Source organism: Charadrius vociferus, unplaced genomic scaffold, assembly GCF_000708025.1.
Source record: "Charadrius vociferus isolate BGI_N301 unplaced genomic scaffold, ASM70802v2 scaffold147, whole genome shotgun sequence".
NCBI lineage: Eukaryota > Metazoa > Chordata > Aves > Charadriiformes > Charadriidae > Charadrius > Charadrius vociferus.
Window position 1 is genome coordinate 3,995,148 of NW_009649570.1, and position 19,551 is coordinate 4,014,698.

General features: G+C 36.8%; 1 protein-coding gene across 1 annotated transcript in view; it reads right to left on the minus strand.

Annotated features, from left to right (window-relative positions):
• DNAH7 (dynein, axonemal, heavy chain 7) overlaps nt 1–19,551 on the minus strand; it is a 112,670-nt gene that overhangs the window by 92,401 nt on the left and 718 nt on the right. Inside the window, exons 2-14 of the mRNA XM_009890225.1 lie at nt 14,345–14,410; nt 13,771–13,879; nt 13,502–13,655; nt 13,057–13,150; nt 11,618–11,798; nt 10,405–10,480; nt 8,498–8,623; nt 6,889–7,008; nt 4,962–5,145; nt 3,498–3,677; nt 1,896–2,171; nt 780–907; nt 522–600 (exon numbers count right to left, since the gene is read on the minus strand). Coding sequence (XP_009888527.1) covers nt 522–600; nt 780–907; nt 1,896–2,171; nt 3,498–3,677; nt 4,962–5,145; nt 6,889–7,008; nt 8,498–8,623; nt 10,405–10,480; nt 11,618–11,798; nt 13,057–13,150; nt 13,502–13,655; nt 13,771–13,879; nt 14,345–14,410 — 1,773 coding nt within the window. The remainder of the gene's footprint in view (nt 1–521; nt 601–779; nt 908–1,895; nt 2,172–3,497; nt 3,678–4,961; nt 5,146–6,888; nt 7,009–8,497; nt 8,624–10,404; nt 10,481–11,617; nt 11,799–13,056; nt 13,151–13,501; nt 13,656–13,770; nt 13,880–14,344; nt 14,411–19,551) is intronic.

Below are 19,551 nucleotides of genomic sequence, written 5' to 3' on the forward strand. Positions count from 1 at the left end.
CAGGACCCTCTGACATGCAGATTGAGTGAGGACACCAGGGTCAAAATGTATATTAAATATTGGTAAAGCTTAATTTATTTCTCACTTTCTTTAGATAAAAATAAACACTGTTTCCTTCACATACTTCAATGAATCACCTTGTGCACTCCCCAGGCCACACACACCCCTTTCGAGACATCTGCCGCACAGGGTTTTGGTCCATGCCAACCGGCATTCTCGCCAATAACGCTACTGTACAGGGCAAGTGACAGAAGAGACAAAAGACTGTTCCAAACAGACAGTCTGGTTGCACCCGCGATGTTTTGGTGGGGAAAAGAGTTGAGCTGTATGTGTATGAGAGCCAGGCTATGATGTTTAGCCTCACGGTCAAAGACCTGTCCTTTTCTATTTTGTAATACAGCACCAGTGACAAGGCCAGAATCATACCTGTAAAGGGGGCAACTTGCATATACTACTGCTTAAGAGCAGAGCAATAGTATTGGTAGCTACTTCTTGCTTGGACTCATAAAAAAGGAGAGTACCTTAAGTTCCATTAGTTCCTGTGTATTAGACGGTGTAGTAAGGGCTTTTTCTGATATTCTCTCAAACTCATCACATAGTCTGAAAAATACATAAAATAACGAGTTTGGCATGCATGTTTTGTCTTTATCATCATTGGACAAATCACATACATTTATAACAGCAAAAATGAGACCAACATATCTTTTAAGGATTAAAAAAATTCACAGTGGAAGCAAAATTAAGTACATTTCAATACACATTTTCAGTTTTAGAGTTACCTCACATTTATGTCTTGATGATCTTTGAACATTTTGGAAATAACTTTTTCACAAATATTATCTGCTCTCTTTACCAAAGCGCTTATTAATTCATCACAATGCAATTCAAACATTCCTAGACGAAGATACTGCAATACAAATTTAACAGTTGTCAGAACACTGAATAGCTTTTACCTATTTTTTCCCACTGTCTTAAGCAGAATGCTAGGAATGTCACCTAGGAATTTAGTTAAATCATAAAATGCTTTTAAAACTCTCTAGTGAAGATGGAAAAGAAAAAGTTACAGTTGCGAATAACTGTTCTTTTTTATATGCATATTGAACTTTGTATAAATCTTACTTCTATCACTTTTTACCTTGACAAAGAATCTACTTCCTGAAAAAGGAAGGGCATCCACTCTGTAGCAATGAAAGTTGTCTGGTAAAATTAGAGAGTTTGAAATGCATCTAAAATGTGGTAATCTTGCTTTACTGTTAGAGACACGTGACATTCCTTATGATTAAAAAGGGACTATGTCTCCCAGCGAGTCTCCGAATCCAATGCTTTCTTTGACTAGCGGGCAAGCGAGCTTGACTTTCACATGCAAAAGATCTCATGACAGGCCTTTAAGTACTAGTTTCTCCAGAACTTAGGTTTGCAGTGAATAGTAGCAGAAAAAAAAATTAAGGAAAATCAATTTAGCCTTCTGAGTTCTTTTTCAGAATGGACAGACAAAGGATTCTCACCGCAGAATACCCTTATAGGGACAAAAAAAAAAAAAAAAAAAAAAGGGGGTTCATGTTAAGGATCCTCTCTCTGCCTTGGATTCTTGGAAGCAATTTGGAGATGGCTGGACCCACGTTCTCTCACACCTTCACATGTAAGAAGAGCATACTCTGAATGCCTTCGGAAGTCCCAATACAATTTCTAGCAAAAATAACTAAGTCTCATTTAAGTATGGCAAATACACCCCAGAAATGCTAACCTTGAAAAACTCTTTTTCTGAAAAAAATAATTTTATTTCACTTTAATGATCTCACAGCTAATTATCATCACCTCTGACTTACAACATTCTTAGTACAAAATCAACACTAAAATTATATTTACATCTCTTCAGGAATATTATTATAATTTACCTTCCTAGAAGTGCATTTTATTTCCTTAGCAAGCTTTTGGTACTTTATAATTTCTATTTTCATTTCTTCAAAGGTATGTTCCTCTGTCAGGAATTGATCAATATCTTCTTGAGCTTGTTTGTTTATGAGGAAGCTGTACTTATCATACAGCTTGAGATGTTCCACAGGTGCAGCACTTTCTTTGATAATTTCTTCTCTGATCCTTTTCCTATGTTCATCCAAGATCTCATCTAGGATAACAGGCTTCAAGACAGTTGATGAGGACTCACTTTTTGGCTTTGAAAAAAAAAAAACCACCACACAAAAAACACATTTTCAAATGACAGTTATGTCTGTAGCTCAATTATGTCATGGAAGATAAACAGGATAGAAAAATCAACCTAATGTTACTTTAAAATCTGTCTAATTAAAGTCTGATTAGAAACCTAATTTTGTATATACACCTATTTACACTCTACTCCCAAATTTTTTTGAATCCTAGCTTATGGATGTTTGCCTCCAACAGGTAAGAAATCAGAGCTGCTTCATTCAGAAACTCAGAAGTCCACATACTCATCCACCCAAAACAATCCTATCAACAATTTTATATTTAATCTACATGGATTTTCTTTTTCCTGAACCACAGCCACAACTTCAATTTTGCTATCAACTGATGAATCTAGAACATTAGAAATATGGAAAGCACTTTCCTGCAACTCCCCAGAAGATCTAAAGCCTTGGTCTTGTGCATTTAGACATGCTTAAGGTGCTTCTTTTAATTTGTCTTTTCACAGGATATTGAGTAGTGCTTTTATAAAGCAGAGCAAACTACTCAGGTTTCTGCTTGGTCACGTGTCCAAGCATATTAACAAAAAAGTCGAGGGCTGGTATCTTTATTTAAAATTCAAGTTGGTGGTAAACAGAAAGGGCAACAGAATGTCCAAATGATATTCCTTCAGGAAAAAAGAATTGTTCACCTTCCACAGCTCTCTGGAAAATGATCAAGAGGCACCACAGGGCATTATTTCCACTCTCTCTATATTAAAAATTAAGACTGTTACACTGAAAGTAACATGCTATTCAAAAGCAAGTAGATACTTTTAAAATTTTATTACTTCACAAAATGTTTTTTACTGAACCTGGACTGTTTCCTGTTTGACCTAACATTTTAATCTGATTGAATGCATAAAACAACTAAAATATAAACCGCTTAAAAATTATGGCTTAGATTTTTTTTAAAGGATAGTCTACTCAAAAGATTCAATATTAAAAAAGACAATACCCTTTCCAGTATCAAAATAGATGGTGTTTTCCAGGGTATTGCAGAAATGTGTTTAAAATTTAAATGTATCAATTTTGTTTGTAGTATATTTGTAGTAGCCATTGCATAAAATAACTCATAGAGGAAACTAGTCTATTCTTGACTTTTTATTTGCTTAGAGAACAGTGATCAGGCTGTTTACTAATACAATTTAATTGTTTCAAAGTTTTCCATATATCCTGAAAGAGTATTATGATATTATGACGTGAGTTCTGACAATAGGACTATTCATTAAAATACCTAGGAACTAAATGTAGCAACAATATGATAAAACAAAAACCATGAGGATTATAATTTCTTACCCACTCCGAAAATAATTTGGTCTCAACTCTTGGTATATCACTGACAGCTTGAATCATAACAGTATAAACATTCAATAATATATCCTTGTAGTCATTAAAATCAGGTTCAAATTTAATACCATCATTCTCAAGGATTAGCCTCAGAATAAAACCTGGGTGTTTGTAGGCCTGGACTGATTTCTAACACACACACAAAAAAGGAAAGTAAAATAGTAGTTAGCCTAACTCATGCATGAAAAGTCAAAGGATCATCAAGAAGTACTCCAGCATATGCATTTTCAATTGTCAGGACTTTAATTGCAAATGACATGCCATAATCCTAGCAACAATACTTGTGGAAGTAGGAAGTGTGTCTCTGATAAAATTCACATAAACTGATGTTCATTAAGATGAAATACAGGCACAAGATGCATCCTCTATACACCAGGCAACAACTTTTATAAAGTTGTTTGCATAGGCTGAGGCAGAGTAGCTTTACAGTAGTAGCCCTCACAAGTGTAGCAATACATGAATTACTGTGTGTACAGCAGTACATGTATTCATCATCTGGAGCAGCCACTATGAGTCTACTAACCCTTAAGAAAAAGAAAAAAGTGTTACATCCAGTTTTATTTGCTAAACAAGAATCTGAGCCATAAAAACTAATCTGAATACTATGAGGGTTATATTTGCAGTATGGATTCCCATGTATTCCAGTATGAAAACTGGTATATGCTTTTGTCCTTGGTGGCATAATTTGATTTTTCATCATATCTTTAATCTGGATCAGACACGTCTTAACTTTCCCACATCTGCTAACATATTCTAACTGCACTAAAATTTAATTAGGAAACATAACGAAGCATTTTATCACTACCAGGTAGCACAGGACCACCATTAGGAAGGATAAAATTAGAAAATACGTACCTATCACTAATAATAACAGAAAATAGTACTGTAGACATCAAAGGTCACTTAACTCAGAAGTATGCAAAGCAATTACAGGCAAGTAGGAATGAAAAATATATACTCTGCTTCCACAACACAATTCCTTACTTCCTTACATTCTCTGCATGTCTTTTCATCAATATTACCTGGAGCCAGACTTCTGTGGATATCTGATGGCAAGGCTGTATTAACAAAAAGCTGAACAAAGATCCAGTTGCACTCCAAGACATCAAATATCAACAAGAAATATTTACCTCTACAATAGACGTTACGTGAGTGCAAAAGAGAAACTCCTTTCTTACATTCTTTTCCCAAAGAACTATTCTGCCAAAGCATGTAGCAGACACCTACTAATGCCAGAGAAAAGCTAAGACTGCATTCCTAAAATACTATTCCTTCTTTTTCAGAAAGCACCTGCCACCTGACTTCATACTTTTTTTTCCCCTATTTTTTTCAAAAGAAGCAAAATAAGCAGGAAACAAATTGTATGTACATAAACAAACAATGCTGGTAGCAGGTGTGTCAAAGACTACTTACTGCAGGCTGAACAATTAAATCCGTAAAGTCTCGAATTGAATGTAAAAGTAAATGTTGCAGTTGATGAGTCATTAAAGTGGCAGCACAACTGAAGAAAGACTCCAATTTAGTGATGCTGGCGTTGCTGGGTACTTGTTTTCGTTTATTACCTTGGTAAAAGATTTTCTGCACTTCTGGAAACCACCTGAAAAGAACACAATATTTCTCTATTTTTCAAGTGATTAGCATTAATAAACCTCTGGTTTTAAGTCAATTGCTATAAATGCTTATATTACACACAGTCAAAAGGTGCTGCAGTATACTTAGGAAAATATAGTTTAACTTAAGTAGGTTATATGGTAGTGTTGTCTTTAAATTCTAAGGAATCATGTCTCTGAAAATGTTATCTATTACTATGGAACTGTGTTTAAAATATAAGATATTATGATAAACAGATATGCTATCTTGCTCTGGTCTCCTATTTCTCAGGCCAGAAAGGCTTCACAGGCAGAAAACTTAAGTCCCAGAGGTTTTACGGTTTGTTATGCATCCTTGTAACCTCAGTAGATGTTAAGACATGAAAGTAATCCAAAGGGAATTCTGCCCAGTTGCCCTTAACCAAATTGAAATTAGCTCTGGCATTGCTGGGAAATAGGAAAGCAGAAAGCACAGAAATGTGCAGCAGAAAGAGCAGAAAGGTATCTTCAGGGTCAGGAAGAAATACATCAAAAAATGGTAAAGGCAATACATAACAGAATCATAGACAAGTACAGAAATAAAACCTTTAAGGTTAACAGAATGAAAAAACAAGGATTTGAGACTATAGTAGTCTCGACAGTTGTATTATTAAATTAAAACCTAAAATAATAAAAATGCAGTAACACATAACTGCAGGAATCAAGCATTATTGGTTAAAGAAAGACCAGATGCATACAAACAATACAGTTCGGCCGCAAATACATAAAAAAGACGTAGCAATTTTGATGCTTTCTTTGAAAACTTAACTGCAGCATACTGAGTGCACTGCCAAGAAAACTGTCTTTCTTCTTTTAAAATATCTCGGACTGAATATACAAACATTAGGAAAAAAATTTTCACTGAAAGGGTTATTAAAACCTGGAACAGGCTGCCCAGGGAGGTGGTGGATTTGCCATCCCTGGAGGTGTTTAAAAAAAGGGTAGACGTTGTACTTGAGGACACGGTTTAGAAGTGGTTTTGTCAGGGTAGATTAATGGTTGGACTTGATCATCTTAAAGGTCCCTTCCAACCTCAGCAATTCTGTGATTCTATGATATCTAAATATTTTACTTTTGAAAATCGTGATCATAATCTCTAAAGTCAATGGATCTCATTAATACATTTTTCAGATAACTCTGCTCTCAGAAACAGCTTCAAAACAGAGAATATAAAAACTGAAATTCCAAAATCATCAATAGATGTTCTACAGAGATACTGTTACTGAGGCGATACTATGGTAATACGCCAATAAATAAGACACTTCCTTTGTGTGAAGTAGGGGTGAGGCAAGTCTTATTATGTAATAAAATTTATATCACAGTTTATATTCTAAAATGTCATAAATTGACAGTAGCAACATTGTATTTTCTCATTTATCCAGCACAAATGACACCACAAAATAAAAGCTTTTGTCATAACAGATCAAAACACATATATTGTTAATGTCCCTCTAAGAAGTGAGCAAAATATGTCACACCAAAATGCAGAATAAGAAAACTGCACAAATCATGATAACACGCTCAATATTTACACAGCAGTTTTCGTTCATAGGCCTCAAAGCATTTCACAACACTGCATCTCTTTCTTTAGTATGTGTTATTGAAATGGGTAGTTCCTTCTCTCTCCAGAAACTTCAGAGTTTCAGAAACAGCTGAAGAAAAAGTTAAAGATTTCCCTGTAACTTAAAAAATATGGATACACTGGTTCATACTTCTTAGATAAAATCACTTTGGATTTTCCAATTTCTTTTACGACTTTATTTTGGAAAAATGAGAGTTCCTCAGCTTCTTCTTTATTGTGAAATATTTCTGTATCAAGAAGGCGTAAATTTCTGAAAAAGAATATAACATGAATATTTTAGGAGCATGTATCTGTATCACTGTATCTTGGTTTTTATTCATTTGTTTCCATAAAACTTTTTTCATATTTCACATTTCAAACATAAATGTTTTTTTAACGTATTTTAAACACTTCAAAATAATGTTATTTTCAGAAATTAGCTTCTGTTGTTTCAGAACAAACAAATATAAATACTGCAGTACTGTCTGTATACATGGTCTTAAACTGAAGTAGTAAGTACTACATTTGAGCATATTAATAACTATTTTCAGAATCAGAGTTTGTGTATATATTACTCATTAGATATAGGATCAAACATTAAAAATTCTAAATGCGTTAGATAGAATTCCTTTCTAGGACTGGATGGATTTTTGCAAATATTATAAAATAATCTAGAAATAAATAAACAAACATCTAAATCTAGCTTCAAAATAATCTTCAGTTTTTATATTTTTAAAGACTTTGAATTTTGTCTCCTACTTTGCAGATACAACAAAAATTGAAAAATAAAAAAAAACACCTCTCCCTGCAACTTCTTACAGCACTTGACCTGGACAGGTCAGTTCATTGCCTTTTGTATCACCAGTCAAGAAATAAGTAAGCAGTTTGGTCTACTCTGGGAAGCAGAAAATAGCAGCTCATCTAATGCCTTTTTCCCATGCTAATCAGATAAGAGGAAAAAACACAAGTGCCCTGCTAGGCAAGATAGCAACCTTTCTCTTCTGGGGAGTCATACTATTTTGAAAGACCAAAAAAAGAAGTGTCCAATTTACATAGAGATTAGGGGACTACACTAAAAGCAAGAAAGACTATTTTAAAAAATGGAACTCATATCCAAAATTAAATTATTTTTCAAACACGTCAGAAGCAAGAAGCTTGCCAGAGTCTGTAAGATAACAAAGAGAAAATTTAAAAAAAAAAAAAAAAGGCCTTAGACAAGATAGGATCCTAGCAGCTCCATTCTGGAGCCTTTCTATACAAGGAACATGTTGTCTCAAATTCAAGTGTCAGTGGAACAGGCTGTAGAAAAGAACAAACCAAAACAGAAAATTACAAATTGCCAGGTCCAGATGGCATTTCACTCATGTCTTAAAGAAAATCAAGTACAAACCAACTAAACTATTCAACTTGCATGTGTAGCTTCTTGCTTAAAAGTGCCTAGATACCAAAGGAAATGGAGATGGCAAAGCATTCCATGGGATTTTTGGGAAGTACAGATAAGAAAGCTTGACCTCTATAGAGGCAAAGCTGGGAGAAACTCTTCAAAGCATAAAGTCAGAAGGAAAACAGACAAATATATTTGGGATAATGGCTTTGAACAAAGCCATCATATCCATGATCAGTGTTCAGATGTATATATTGTAGCAGTCCCATATTCAATAGGGCAACTTGAAAATCTTAAGATGTCACCACCTGTTATTTCCCTATATAGATTCTGAAATCATCAAGCAGCTGACCTAAGAGATACAGAAAACACTTACTTAAACGAGGTCTCCCATAACTTCAGAACAGCAAGCATTGAAGGATTTATTGCATGCAAATTTTCTTTCAGGTAACTGGATGCTGACAAAAAAGACTTGTTCCAAGGTTTTGGCACTACTTCTATTCTATAAAGAAAAACAAAAACCAACCAAACAAAAAAAAAACCCAACAAACCACAAAACCAACAAGAAATAGTAGGATGAACATAGCTTTGCTAAGAAACAAAGTATTTATACATTTACTTTAAGATAATTGTTTGCATCTCAGAAAGCACAGAATTCAGGTGATAAATCTAGCTTAGCTTTCTGCTCATTATTCTGGTATCAAAATATCTTCAAATACTGACCACTGTATTAAAAAAAAGGAATGTAAGAGAGATATTGCTGAAGTTTTCTCACTTTTACTCTTCCAATTCTCTTCCCCATCCAAACTGGGGGGAGTGAAAGAGTGGCTGCGTGGTCCCAGCTGCTGGCTGGGGTTAAGCCACAACACACAGGAAAAGCAAAAACACTCCTGACAAATTTGTCATATATTTGTAATATTTTTGTTCCCATTTTCATAATGAACTCCTACCAAAAAAAAATAATTCTGATTTAAAATAAAACTTTTATCCATTTCTCAGTGAATCTGTATTCCACACTTTTTCCACATCTATCTTATACATTTCTTTAGAAAAATGTTTCATATTTCAAATACTGTTAATGGAATAAAACTGCTTTACCAATGATTACTCTACTAGGAGAATCTTCCACTTTTGGATTTGCATGTAAGCATGCGACATAAGCTTATATATAAACTACTGTTATGTCCTACACAGTTCCTAGGAGGTATGGAAGATCTAAGAAGAATTAGATGTAGCATGGCCTCTTACCCAGGGAACACAATTACAACAATAAATTCATCGCATATTACTTCTCTTTTTAAGATGCAAATTGCTTAAGAAACATCTGTCAAGTCACCCCTTCTATTATATTCTAATGCCTACCACTTGATATTTAAAATTATCTACCTCAAACCACAGGCCAGAAACTATTTATAACAAAACCTTTTTTGTTTTTAAAATCACTCAGTAATGCTACCCCCAAAACAGAGCCTGGTTGATATCAGTGGAAATGTTCAGTTTCTGCAGTATTTGTGAGACACCATTCCTCTACAAAGTAAATTTATTTCACCAGGTTTTGGCTATAACTATGAAAGAGGTAGCTCTTCACTTTCACATCTCAGGAGAATTAGAGTATGTTCTGGAAAAGTGGATACTAAGTTGGCTGATCCACACTGGACAGATGTATGATCCTTCGAGTAGCACTATACTCGCTCTCAGTAGATGGCAGACTTTTTAAGGCAAGTGTGAATTGAATGGAGATAGTCCATTTCTCTAAATGAAGGCCACATCTATCCACTCCAGTACAGAGGATGCTACATACTGAAAAACCCAGCTAGAAAAGCTAGTCATCTACCACTGTTTATACTACATATTGCTGAATTGTTCTGAGGAACAAAACAGTCTGTATTTATTACATTCTTAAACCTGTCTGTATTGAGCCAAGCTGTCACAATCCATAAATAAGACAGAGCTTCAGTGAAATCTGTGCAGAACATGATATTGTTCCATTGATTACAATGCAGTTTATACATAAGCATTTTCAAATGCTGTGGGATTAATTATGAGACTTCTTACCAGTTAAGCACTGCTAAACAACTAATTACAAACAAACTTTCAAGGTAGACATGTATTTTCCATTTTTTTTCCAAAGATGCTGTATAATCATTACTTGAATTTTCATAACTAATAATGAAGTCTTATTTACAGTTATCACTGACTACCACTATTAAGACTGCTCCTTATACATGCTATTCTACCTGACTGTTTTCTAGTCAGTGGTTTTGAATAAATATTTTTTCTTACTCTGCACGATGAGGTAGAAGAAAATCTTTCTTGTTGTCTTCATCTTTTTCCCTGCTGTCTCTTAAAACAAAGTCAACTGAAAAAAGTATAAAAAAAAAAAGAAAGAAAAGCCAAAATAAGCTTAGCAAAGGATCATAGCATCATTTAGGTTGCAAAAGACACTTAAGATCATAGAGTCCAACCATTAACATAACAATGCCAAGCAAGTCCACCACTAAACCATGTCCCTAAGCACCATGTCTACAAGTCATAGAATCACAGAATTGCTGAGGTTGGAAGGGACCTTTAAGATTATCAAGTCCAACCATTAACCTACCCTGAAAAAAACTCTTCTAAACCATGTCCTCAAGTACCAAGTCTACCCTTTTTTTAAACGCCTCCAGGGATGGCAAATCCACCCCCTCCCTGGGCAGCCTATTCCAATGTTTAATAACCCTTTCAGTGAAAAAATTTTTCCTAATACCCAATCTAAACCTCATTTGACATAATTTGAACCCATTCCCTCTCGTCCTAAGTCCTTTAAATCCCTCCAGGGATGGTGATTCAACCACTTCCCTGGGCAGCCTGTTCCAATGCTTGACAACCCTTTCATGAATAATTTTTTCCTAATATCCAATCTAAACCTCCCCCGGGGCAACTTGAGGCCATTTCCTCTTGGCCTATCATTTCTTACTTGGGAGAAAAGACTGACACCCACCTCACTACAACCTCCTTTCAGGTAGTTGTAGAGAGTGATAACATATGCCCTCAGCCTCCTTTTCTCCAGGCTAAACAACCCTAGTTCCTTCAGTTGCTTCTCATAAGACTTGTTCTCTAGACCCTTCACCAGCTTCATTGCTCTTTGGACATGCTCCAGTACCTCAATGTCAACCAAAATGCCCAAATACACAACTCATTGAGATGAACAGTTTTATCGAGATATACATGAAAAGGGATTTAGCAGAAAGCTATACTATTAACTAGGGGTTTCTAAAATATTTTTTTTTAAAAAAAGTGTTGAACAATCAAAAATACTGTATAATATTAGCTTTGATCACTACAAGGATAAGAAAACCTGAGTATTCTTTTTATTAAAATGTGCCTCCAACATCCAGGAGAGCACTTTTATATAACTCTTCCACAATTGTAGCTCTCAGCAGTGAACAACCCTCAACAATAAATGATTGTGAATATTAGGAACTTAGGAGAAAATGCAAGTAAACTAGAAATCTACCTATAGCTTTTTTTACACTCAAAAGATAGTCTTCTTTCATTTCATCAGTCAGTGAATGTATACTTTCATGAAGTACTTTCAGATGTTGTGGAATTAAAGCTAAGATGTGGTCTAGCCATGATTCATCCATTGGGGCCACATTTGCTGTATCAATTCCATGGCGAATGTAATAGTAGTATTTCTGCAGGATAAAAGAATAAGATGCATCAGTAAAGTCCAGCACTAGAAAGACATTGCTGCTACATGTTTAGCTAGAGATATAGGCTCATTTAGTAAAAACAAATGTAATTAGTACTAAGTACTGATTTATGTTGTAAATTACATATACATCACTAAATCTGACATAAATACCTTCATCAGCCTGCCAAACACTAGTTGGTAGAATAACAATAAAAAGCCGTTGAGATAGAAAAACAGGGTATCGTGGCATAAGCCTCATTCCATTTCTCTGAGAAGAGCTAAATAACAAAAATTTCATTGAAGAATGGACATAACTTACAGCAACCTCACTTTTGTTTTCGTTTTGCTTTTACAATTCTACAACTCCGGAGAATTCTCCTTTGCACTGTCCCAGTACCAATCTCTTCCTTAAATAAATTTTAAATATATATTCATCTAACTCATCATTCCAGTGCTGCCATTATTATCCATTAGCTCTGGGGCTGGGTCATGTATCCAAAAATAAAGCCATGCATTCTGCAGAATTTTGTGTGGATATGCAATGTACGGCTAACACATTACTTCAGAATATGAATCTATTACCACAAATAAGTACGTCTGCTTGTATGCCAGCATTTAAAGAGGCATGTGAGATCTGATTAACGTAATACCTCAGAGCGTTAAAGGAAACATAGATGAAGAAACATATCATCCGAAATTCAAAGAAATGCAGAATGGAATTATCAACTGGAAGATTACCACCAACATCAGGAAGTAACACATGAATCTATTTCAATCCATTTATCCCCAAATGAGCTTTTTATGAATCTGTTTTAAATATACATCAATCACAAAATTGTGTATACAATTGCATCACACACGGTATCTTAAACCAGAATGAGGATGAAGAACATCCTAGCCCTTAGAGGAGGATAATCCAAAGAGAATTGCCTTAGGGATTCTATCGCTCAGATAACACTGTGCATCCTCCCTTGACAGTTATTCTCACCTTCAACAAGTGTAGAAAAGATTTATTTATTACTTCCTGACATTGGTTATCTTCCAGTTACTATTCCATTCTTCAATTCTTTGAATCATCCATACATTCCTAATGTTCCATTCTCAACAGTAATGCTATAAATAATATTTTGTGTGAAACTAATAGTGGAAGAATACGTCACTGTCAGTCATCTCTCATTGTGTCAATCATCTTTTCAATATTTACAATAAATGACTGGCACTGTATTTCATTTAATGCTCTAAAAACAGTCTTTAGCTACCAAAATATCTTTCTCTATTGGAGTAGAAGAAACTGCTCTTGGAGGCTGGGTTCCACCAAGGGATGGAAGCTGTTCTTCAGGAAGATCCTGCTGTCTGAGACAAAAAAAACACAGAGAGTATGGGTCACTGGCTTCAGATACATTTTACTGGCGTAATTAATAGTAGCTATCCTACATGTCAGTTGTGAACAAACAAAACAAAAAAAGGTAACTGCCAAAACTTTACAATGAGAACAAGATATTCTGATTCAAAAAGAACACTGACACATGTGACCAAGTCTGTATTTTACCTGCTTAAATTCAGCTTTTATAATTGGTAATATAGTTCATGCTCATATATGTACTTCCAATCTGAAATCATCAAAATTTTAAAATAATTTCATTTTAAAATTTGATTCATCTATCAAAAAGGAAAAACGTATTATTCAAAGATAAGGAAACTCACAATATAATGTTAACAAGAGCACTTCTGAAACTTTCATCCTTTTTTTTCAGATGACTGCTGCTCTGCAATGTAGAAGTTGATGGTCCAGCACCTGCTTCGTTATCTCTAGAACCCTGTATCTTGTGCCTCTTGCATCTCACCTTCAAATATTCTCCTTGCAGAAAATATATTTTGAAATTGAGTTTTAAAAAAAAAAGTTCAAATGTATTACACATGTGTTTAAGTTTCTGAGAGGTTTTCTTTAGTAGTACTAAAAATGTTAACCTTACCAGGTGAATACTCATTTTTTACAGTAAACTCATCTGACTCATCATCTTTCTCTTCTTTGCTCAGATGGAATGAAGGACAAGTCTGCTGCCATAGTGGTTTAGATCTTGCCTGGAATAAGTATTTTGTATTTCAGTTTGACACTTATTGTAGGTGCTACTAACACACACTTCAAGGCTTCTTAAATATAGTAAATCAAAGAAACTGTAGCCTACAGCTGGAATAAGGCAGCATAAAAATCAGACAATAAACTACTACTAATATGTTGCCCTCAAATTCTAAATATCCAGACTGTTAGAGATAAGCATGTTAAACTTATATGTAAATATTTGTAAACTCTCTAGTTTTATACCTTATTTAAATATTTTCAATCTTGTTCAAATACTCCACTTCCAATGTTTTCCAAATGTCGAAATATAAACAATGCTCCACATACATATATAATATACATACATAATACAGACAGAAAGAATATAGACCTCAGTATATATTTGAATGAGAACTGTGGTCTTTACATAACCCTGCTGTGACACATATTTGAAAATGAAAGCTTACAAAAAAAGCCAACAAAACTACCTGAGACAACTGTGGTAGTAAATTCACTCTTCTCTTTGCCAATTTCCCTTTGCCACTTGGACTGGGCTTGGAAAAAAAAAAAAAGTAAAATCATAACTAGACATTTAAATTACTACCGATGTTACACTTCCAGGAATACTTAAACTTGTAATCTAGCTATAATTCTGTTTTTATCTCATGTAATTTTTGCACATACAATTTCATACCACTTTCCCTTTTCTTTCTAGAGTGTTTCCATGTAGAATTCAACTTTCTCAAATGCCTTTGAAAAATCACAGCTCTGAAAAAATAATTTTAGGCTGGGAAGCATTTATGGTACCTTTTTGCCAACATGTACTTTAAAGCATTATGAGATATCATGAAATAATAAAAATAAACAATTAATTCTTTTATTCCCATTCTTCAGTCAACATTTTTTAAAAACACAAAACGGTCCTTTTATCTAAGCCATAAACTTTCATTTAAGAGGGTCCAGTATTTTCTGCTTTTCTACAATGCTGATCCCTCAGCATCAGACATCAAAGCTGTCTGTCCAGCAGCACCCTCTGACCGTGCCCAGGACTCTGCCTAGCACATTTCAGCAAGGTACAGCACCTGCCTGTAAACAAACAAGACAATTAAGTTGTAAAGTTATTTAAAATTGTCTGCAACACAACTGCCTTTGGCTATTATTCTATTTCTCCCCTGTTTCACACCACCACCAATACCCACATCACTGCCCACACTGCCTCTTTCCATGCAGTAATACTGCGTGTCTACGCTACAGCCATCCTCTTTCTGCTTTGTGTCTTATGCAAAGGCTGTAAGGCAGAAAAGATACGAAGCACAGAATGTTTGCCGAGACATACCTGAGCTGCCCTTTAAAAAGTTGGGTTGGCTATCATTTGCAATACAGTTCCTGCGGTGTAGAACTCACAAGTTTTGGGCGTTTAACTATTTACATGAATTTTGCAGTGAAGGATAACCTCTGGCAATTCTCAGGAGAGCCAAAAATCAAATCAGGCTCCAAAGAAAACCTCCTTCAAAATATTGGAATCTGACAATGATAAAATACCTATAGGACACAGATTATCAACTCTTAGCAATCTCTTCATAAACTAATCTGTGGTCCAATTTGTGAAAGGGGAGCAAACTTGTTCCAGCTCTAGGGACCTCTCCCCTGAACGTGATGGGGAGAAACTCCTTGACTACCACTAGCTGCAAGAGGGACTCATACAGCAAAATGTTTTAATTATCTTGTTTCACAATCAACAGCATTACTCTTTTACTGAACAAAAGATCCATCCTACCCCTTTCTCTCCCCAAACGAAGCTTCCCTTTGAACAGAGATCAAGATACCTGGTGAATTAAAGTACTCTAAACACCAAGCAAGCCAATTTTGATATTTTTAATCTAGCTTTTTGGCAATCACAGAAAAGCTGACTAAAGACTTTGCCACAATAACTACGTATCTCCGTCAGTCCCTCATTTATTTATTTATTTATTATTTATCAGTCTCCCATGACACCCTCATAGGTAAACTTAGGAAGTGTGGGTTAGATGAGTGGACAGTGAGGTGGACTGAGAACTGGCTGAATGGCAGAGCTCAGAGGGTTGTGATCAGCAGCACAGAGTCCAGTTGAACGCCTGTAACTAGCAGTGTGCCCCAGGGGTCAGTTTTATTCAACATATGCATCAATGACCTGGATGAGGGGACAGAGTGTCCCCTCAGCAAGTTTGCTGATGACAAAAAACTGGGAGGAGTGGCTGACACACCAGAAGACTGTGCTGTCACTCAGCGAGACCTGGACAGGCTGGAGAGTTGGGCAGAGAGGAACCTAATGAAGTTCAACAAGGGCAAGTGTAGGGTCCTGCACCTAGGGAGGAATAACCCCATACCCCGGTACACGTTAGGGGTTGACCTGCTGGAAAGCAGCTCTGCAGAGAGGGACCTGGGAGTCCTGGTGGACAACAAGTTGACCATGAGACAGCAGTGTGCCCTGGTAGCCAAGAAGGCCAATGCTATACTGGGGTGCAATAAAAAGAATGCGGCCAGCAGGCTGAGGGAGGTTATTCTCCCCCTCTACTCTGTCCTGGTGAGGCTGCATCCGGAGTACTGTGTCCACTTCTGGGCTCCCCAGTTCAAGGAATACAAGGAACCGCTGCAGAGTCCAGCAGAGGGCTATGAAGATGGATCAGGGGGCTAGAGCATTTCTCATGAGGAAAGGCTGTGAGACCTGGGTCTGTTTAGCCTGGAGAAGTGAAGACTGAGAGGGGATCTCATCAATGCTTACAAATATCTATAGAGCGGGTGTCAAGAGGATGGGGCCAGACTCTTGTCAGTGGTGCCCAGCAACAGGACAAGAGGCAACAGACACAAACTGGAACACAGGAAATTCCATCTCAACATGAGGAAAAAACTTCTTTACTTTGAGGGCAGCAGAGCACTGGAACAGGCTGCCCAGAGAGGCTGTGGAGTGTCTTTCTCTAGAGATATTCAAAACCCACCCAGATGCGTTCCTGTGCAACCTGCTCTGGGTGAACCTGCTTTGGCAGGCAGGTTGGACTAGATGATCTCTGAAGGTCCCTTCCAACCCTGACCATTCTGTGATTTAATGCTTTTGCCAGTTTATCTTCTGGTTAGGCATGGTCCATGTGCAAGATTTTTCACACTTCAAAATTCTAAAGCCTATACTAGTCTCATAGCCTGCAGCGACACAGATGATGAACTTAATTCAGCATAAATGAGGGAAAAGCAGTATTATAACTAATACAGAAAGATTTACATGACAAGCCTGCTTTTTGTCTGGTAATTGGAGCAGTTGTAACTCTACTGGGAAAATATGAAGCCATGTATTTCTCTGTAGTCTAGCATATGCAACTACAAAAAGATTCTTATGACAGACTGCATAACAGCTACCCGTCTTCTGTAATACTAGCATGAATACATCTCCTAATAGCGTTTCCACTCTGCATCATAAAACTACTGCTTACCAAGCCAATAAGACTATGGATGCAGTCTCATTTAGACAGAGTTTGGATTGGTTTGGACACAATCACTCTTTGATACAATTGCATTTAAAAAAAAAAAAAGGCTGAAAAGGGCCTCTGATGATCCACTCTCCTTCTCAAAGCAATGCTAACTACAAAAAGTTAGGTCAGATTCCACAGAGCGTTGTCCAGGTGAGATCTGAAGGTATCCAGAGCCACTGCCTCTCTGGGCAACCTTTTCCCTTGCTTAATCATCTCTCTGTGAAGAATGTCATACTTTTGCCTAGTCAGAATTACACACACACACACACCCCCACACCCACCCCAACTTGAGAGCATTTCCTCTACTCCTCCTGCTGCACAGCACCAAGAGGAATCTGGCACCATTTTCTCTCTAGTTCAGGCAATGGAAGCCAGTAAACACATTCTTGTGCCACGTTCTCTTCTCCAAGCTGAACAAACACAGTTCCCTCAGGCCCTTCTCCTACAAGGAGAAGTGCTCCAGCCCCTTAACCATCTCAGTGGGGATATAGTGGACTCTGGTTTGTCAACAACTTTACAACTGCTGGACTGGGGCTGGCTCAGGCAAAGTCACCTTAGGTGGTTCTGAACCTTGAGTATAGACATGCTCTTTGTTCTCTGTATCTTGCATAATGAGACTGAAATATAAAGCTCACTGTTTCTCTAGTCCAGATTCTAAAACAGATGGTGAATGCTATGTAGTACCCTCTGAATGGAATGGATGGGAAAAAAAAATATCTTTTGTACAGAAGAAAATTATTTGGAATTCCTGGAAGAGTATTATCTATTTCTCTCAGTGACGAGGTCCACAGTCTTAATTATTAGATTCCTGGTTAGAAATAAACAACAGAAACCTGGGTATTTTTACAAATAATAGGTCTACAAAAATTACTAAGACTATACCTTGTCTTCATATACAATATTAACAGTTTTATTTAGATTTTTTGTTGGGGAAAAAAGTAGAATTTAGCACCACAACTTATACCTCTGAGCTGCTGGTACTGATAAAAGTCAGTGTTGAAATTAGTTCCACTGAAGATGGTGCCAATATTTTAAAATATTATACTGCAAACTTACTGCTGGCAGTAAGATATACTAAAAAGAGTCCTGGACAGTGAGGACTATCTCCAGTAGTTACAAGCAGCCAACTCACGCTCGAATATGCACCTCAAAAAAACCACACCCAGTGAATAATTGGTGAACTTTTAATTCACTGAAAGAAGTTACTGAATGATTTCACTTAAAATATCTCACACATTTAATTAGAGGAAAACAAATCTGAATGAGGACACCAAAACCAGAAAAGACTAAAAGAACAGAATTCTTACTAACAGGAGAACAACACGACTTAAGAGGGCAGTCTTCCTTATAATTACATCTACTAACTACAACTCAGTCAGGCCACTAGAGAAATAATACAAATTAGTATCAGTTAATGCCCAGTGATTTAAAACCACATTCATAGCTAAAAGTTTCTAATGGTATTTGTGTCCTGGTTTCAGTATTTAAGCTTCCTGCAATTCTAGAAACAAACTGAATTAATTAAAATCTCTTCATGCTTCACGTTTAAAAAAACAAACAAAAAAACCCCAATCCAGACAAACAAACAAACAAAAAAAAAACAACAGGGAGAGGGCTCATGACATAACCTTTTGTACCAAGCTAAAGACTGAAATTCATTTCTGTGGTTTATAATGGGATACCTTTTGGAGAGAGTTACTCTCTCTGAAAGCACTGCAGGAACAGCAGTCCAACCAAAAACATCTGTTTAAATTTGCACTGCTAAAGTAATTAACGGAAATCCGAGCAGCTGCAAGGAGCACTATGTTGCTTCTAAAAACCTCATTTAAGGAGTTCCTACCGCAGACACCACGGTTTAACTTTTCTGGAGGGTATCAGTCACAACCAGCCCGCGACTCACGGGACAGCGTGCTGAAGCTCTTCTCTTCAAAGAAAACCAACGCTTTTCAGATCAGAACGAGTGCCCCTCCGTTAGCCAGGTGCACCCGAGCGTTCTGCTCTCTGGCCCGTGAACAGCGAGCGCGGCCCAGGCACTTCTCCTCAGCCAGCCCGCTGGTCCCCGGCACCCAGTCCTGCCCCACAGTCCCGCGCCGAGCCCGGGGCCGCAACGGGACCTCCCGCCCCCGCCTGCCTGAGCCGCGACAGATGCTCTCGGCACCGCGCGGAAGAAGGAGGAGAGGCCGAGGGGCGCTCGG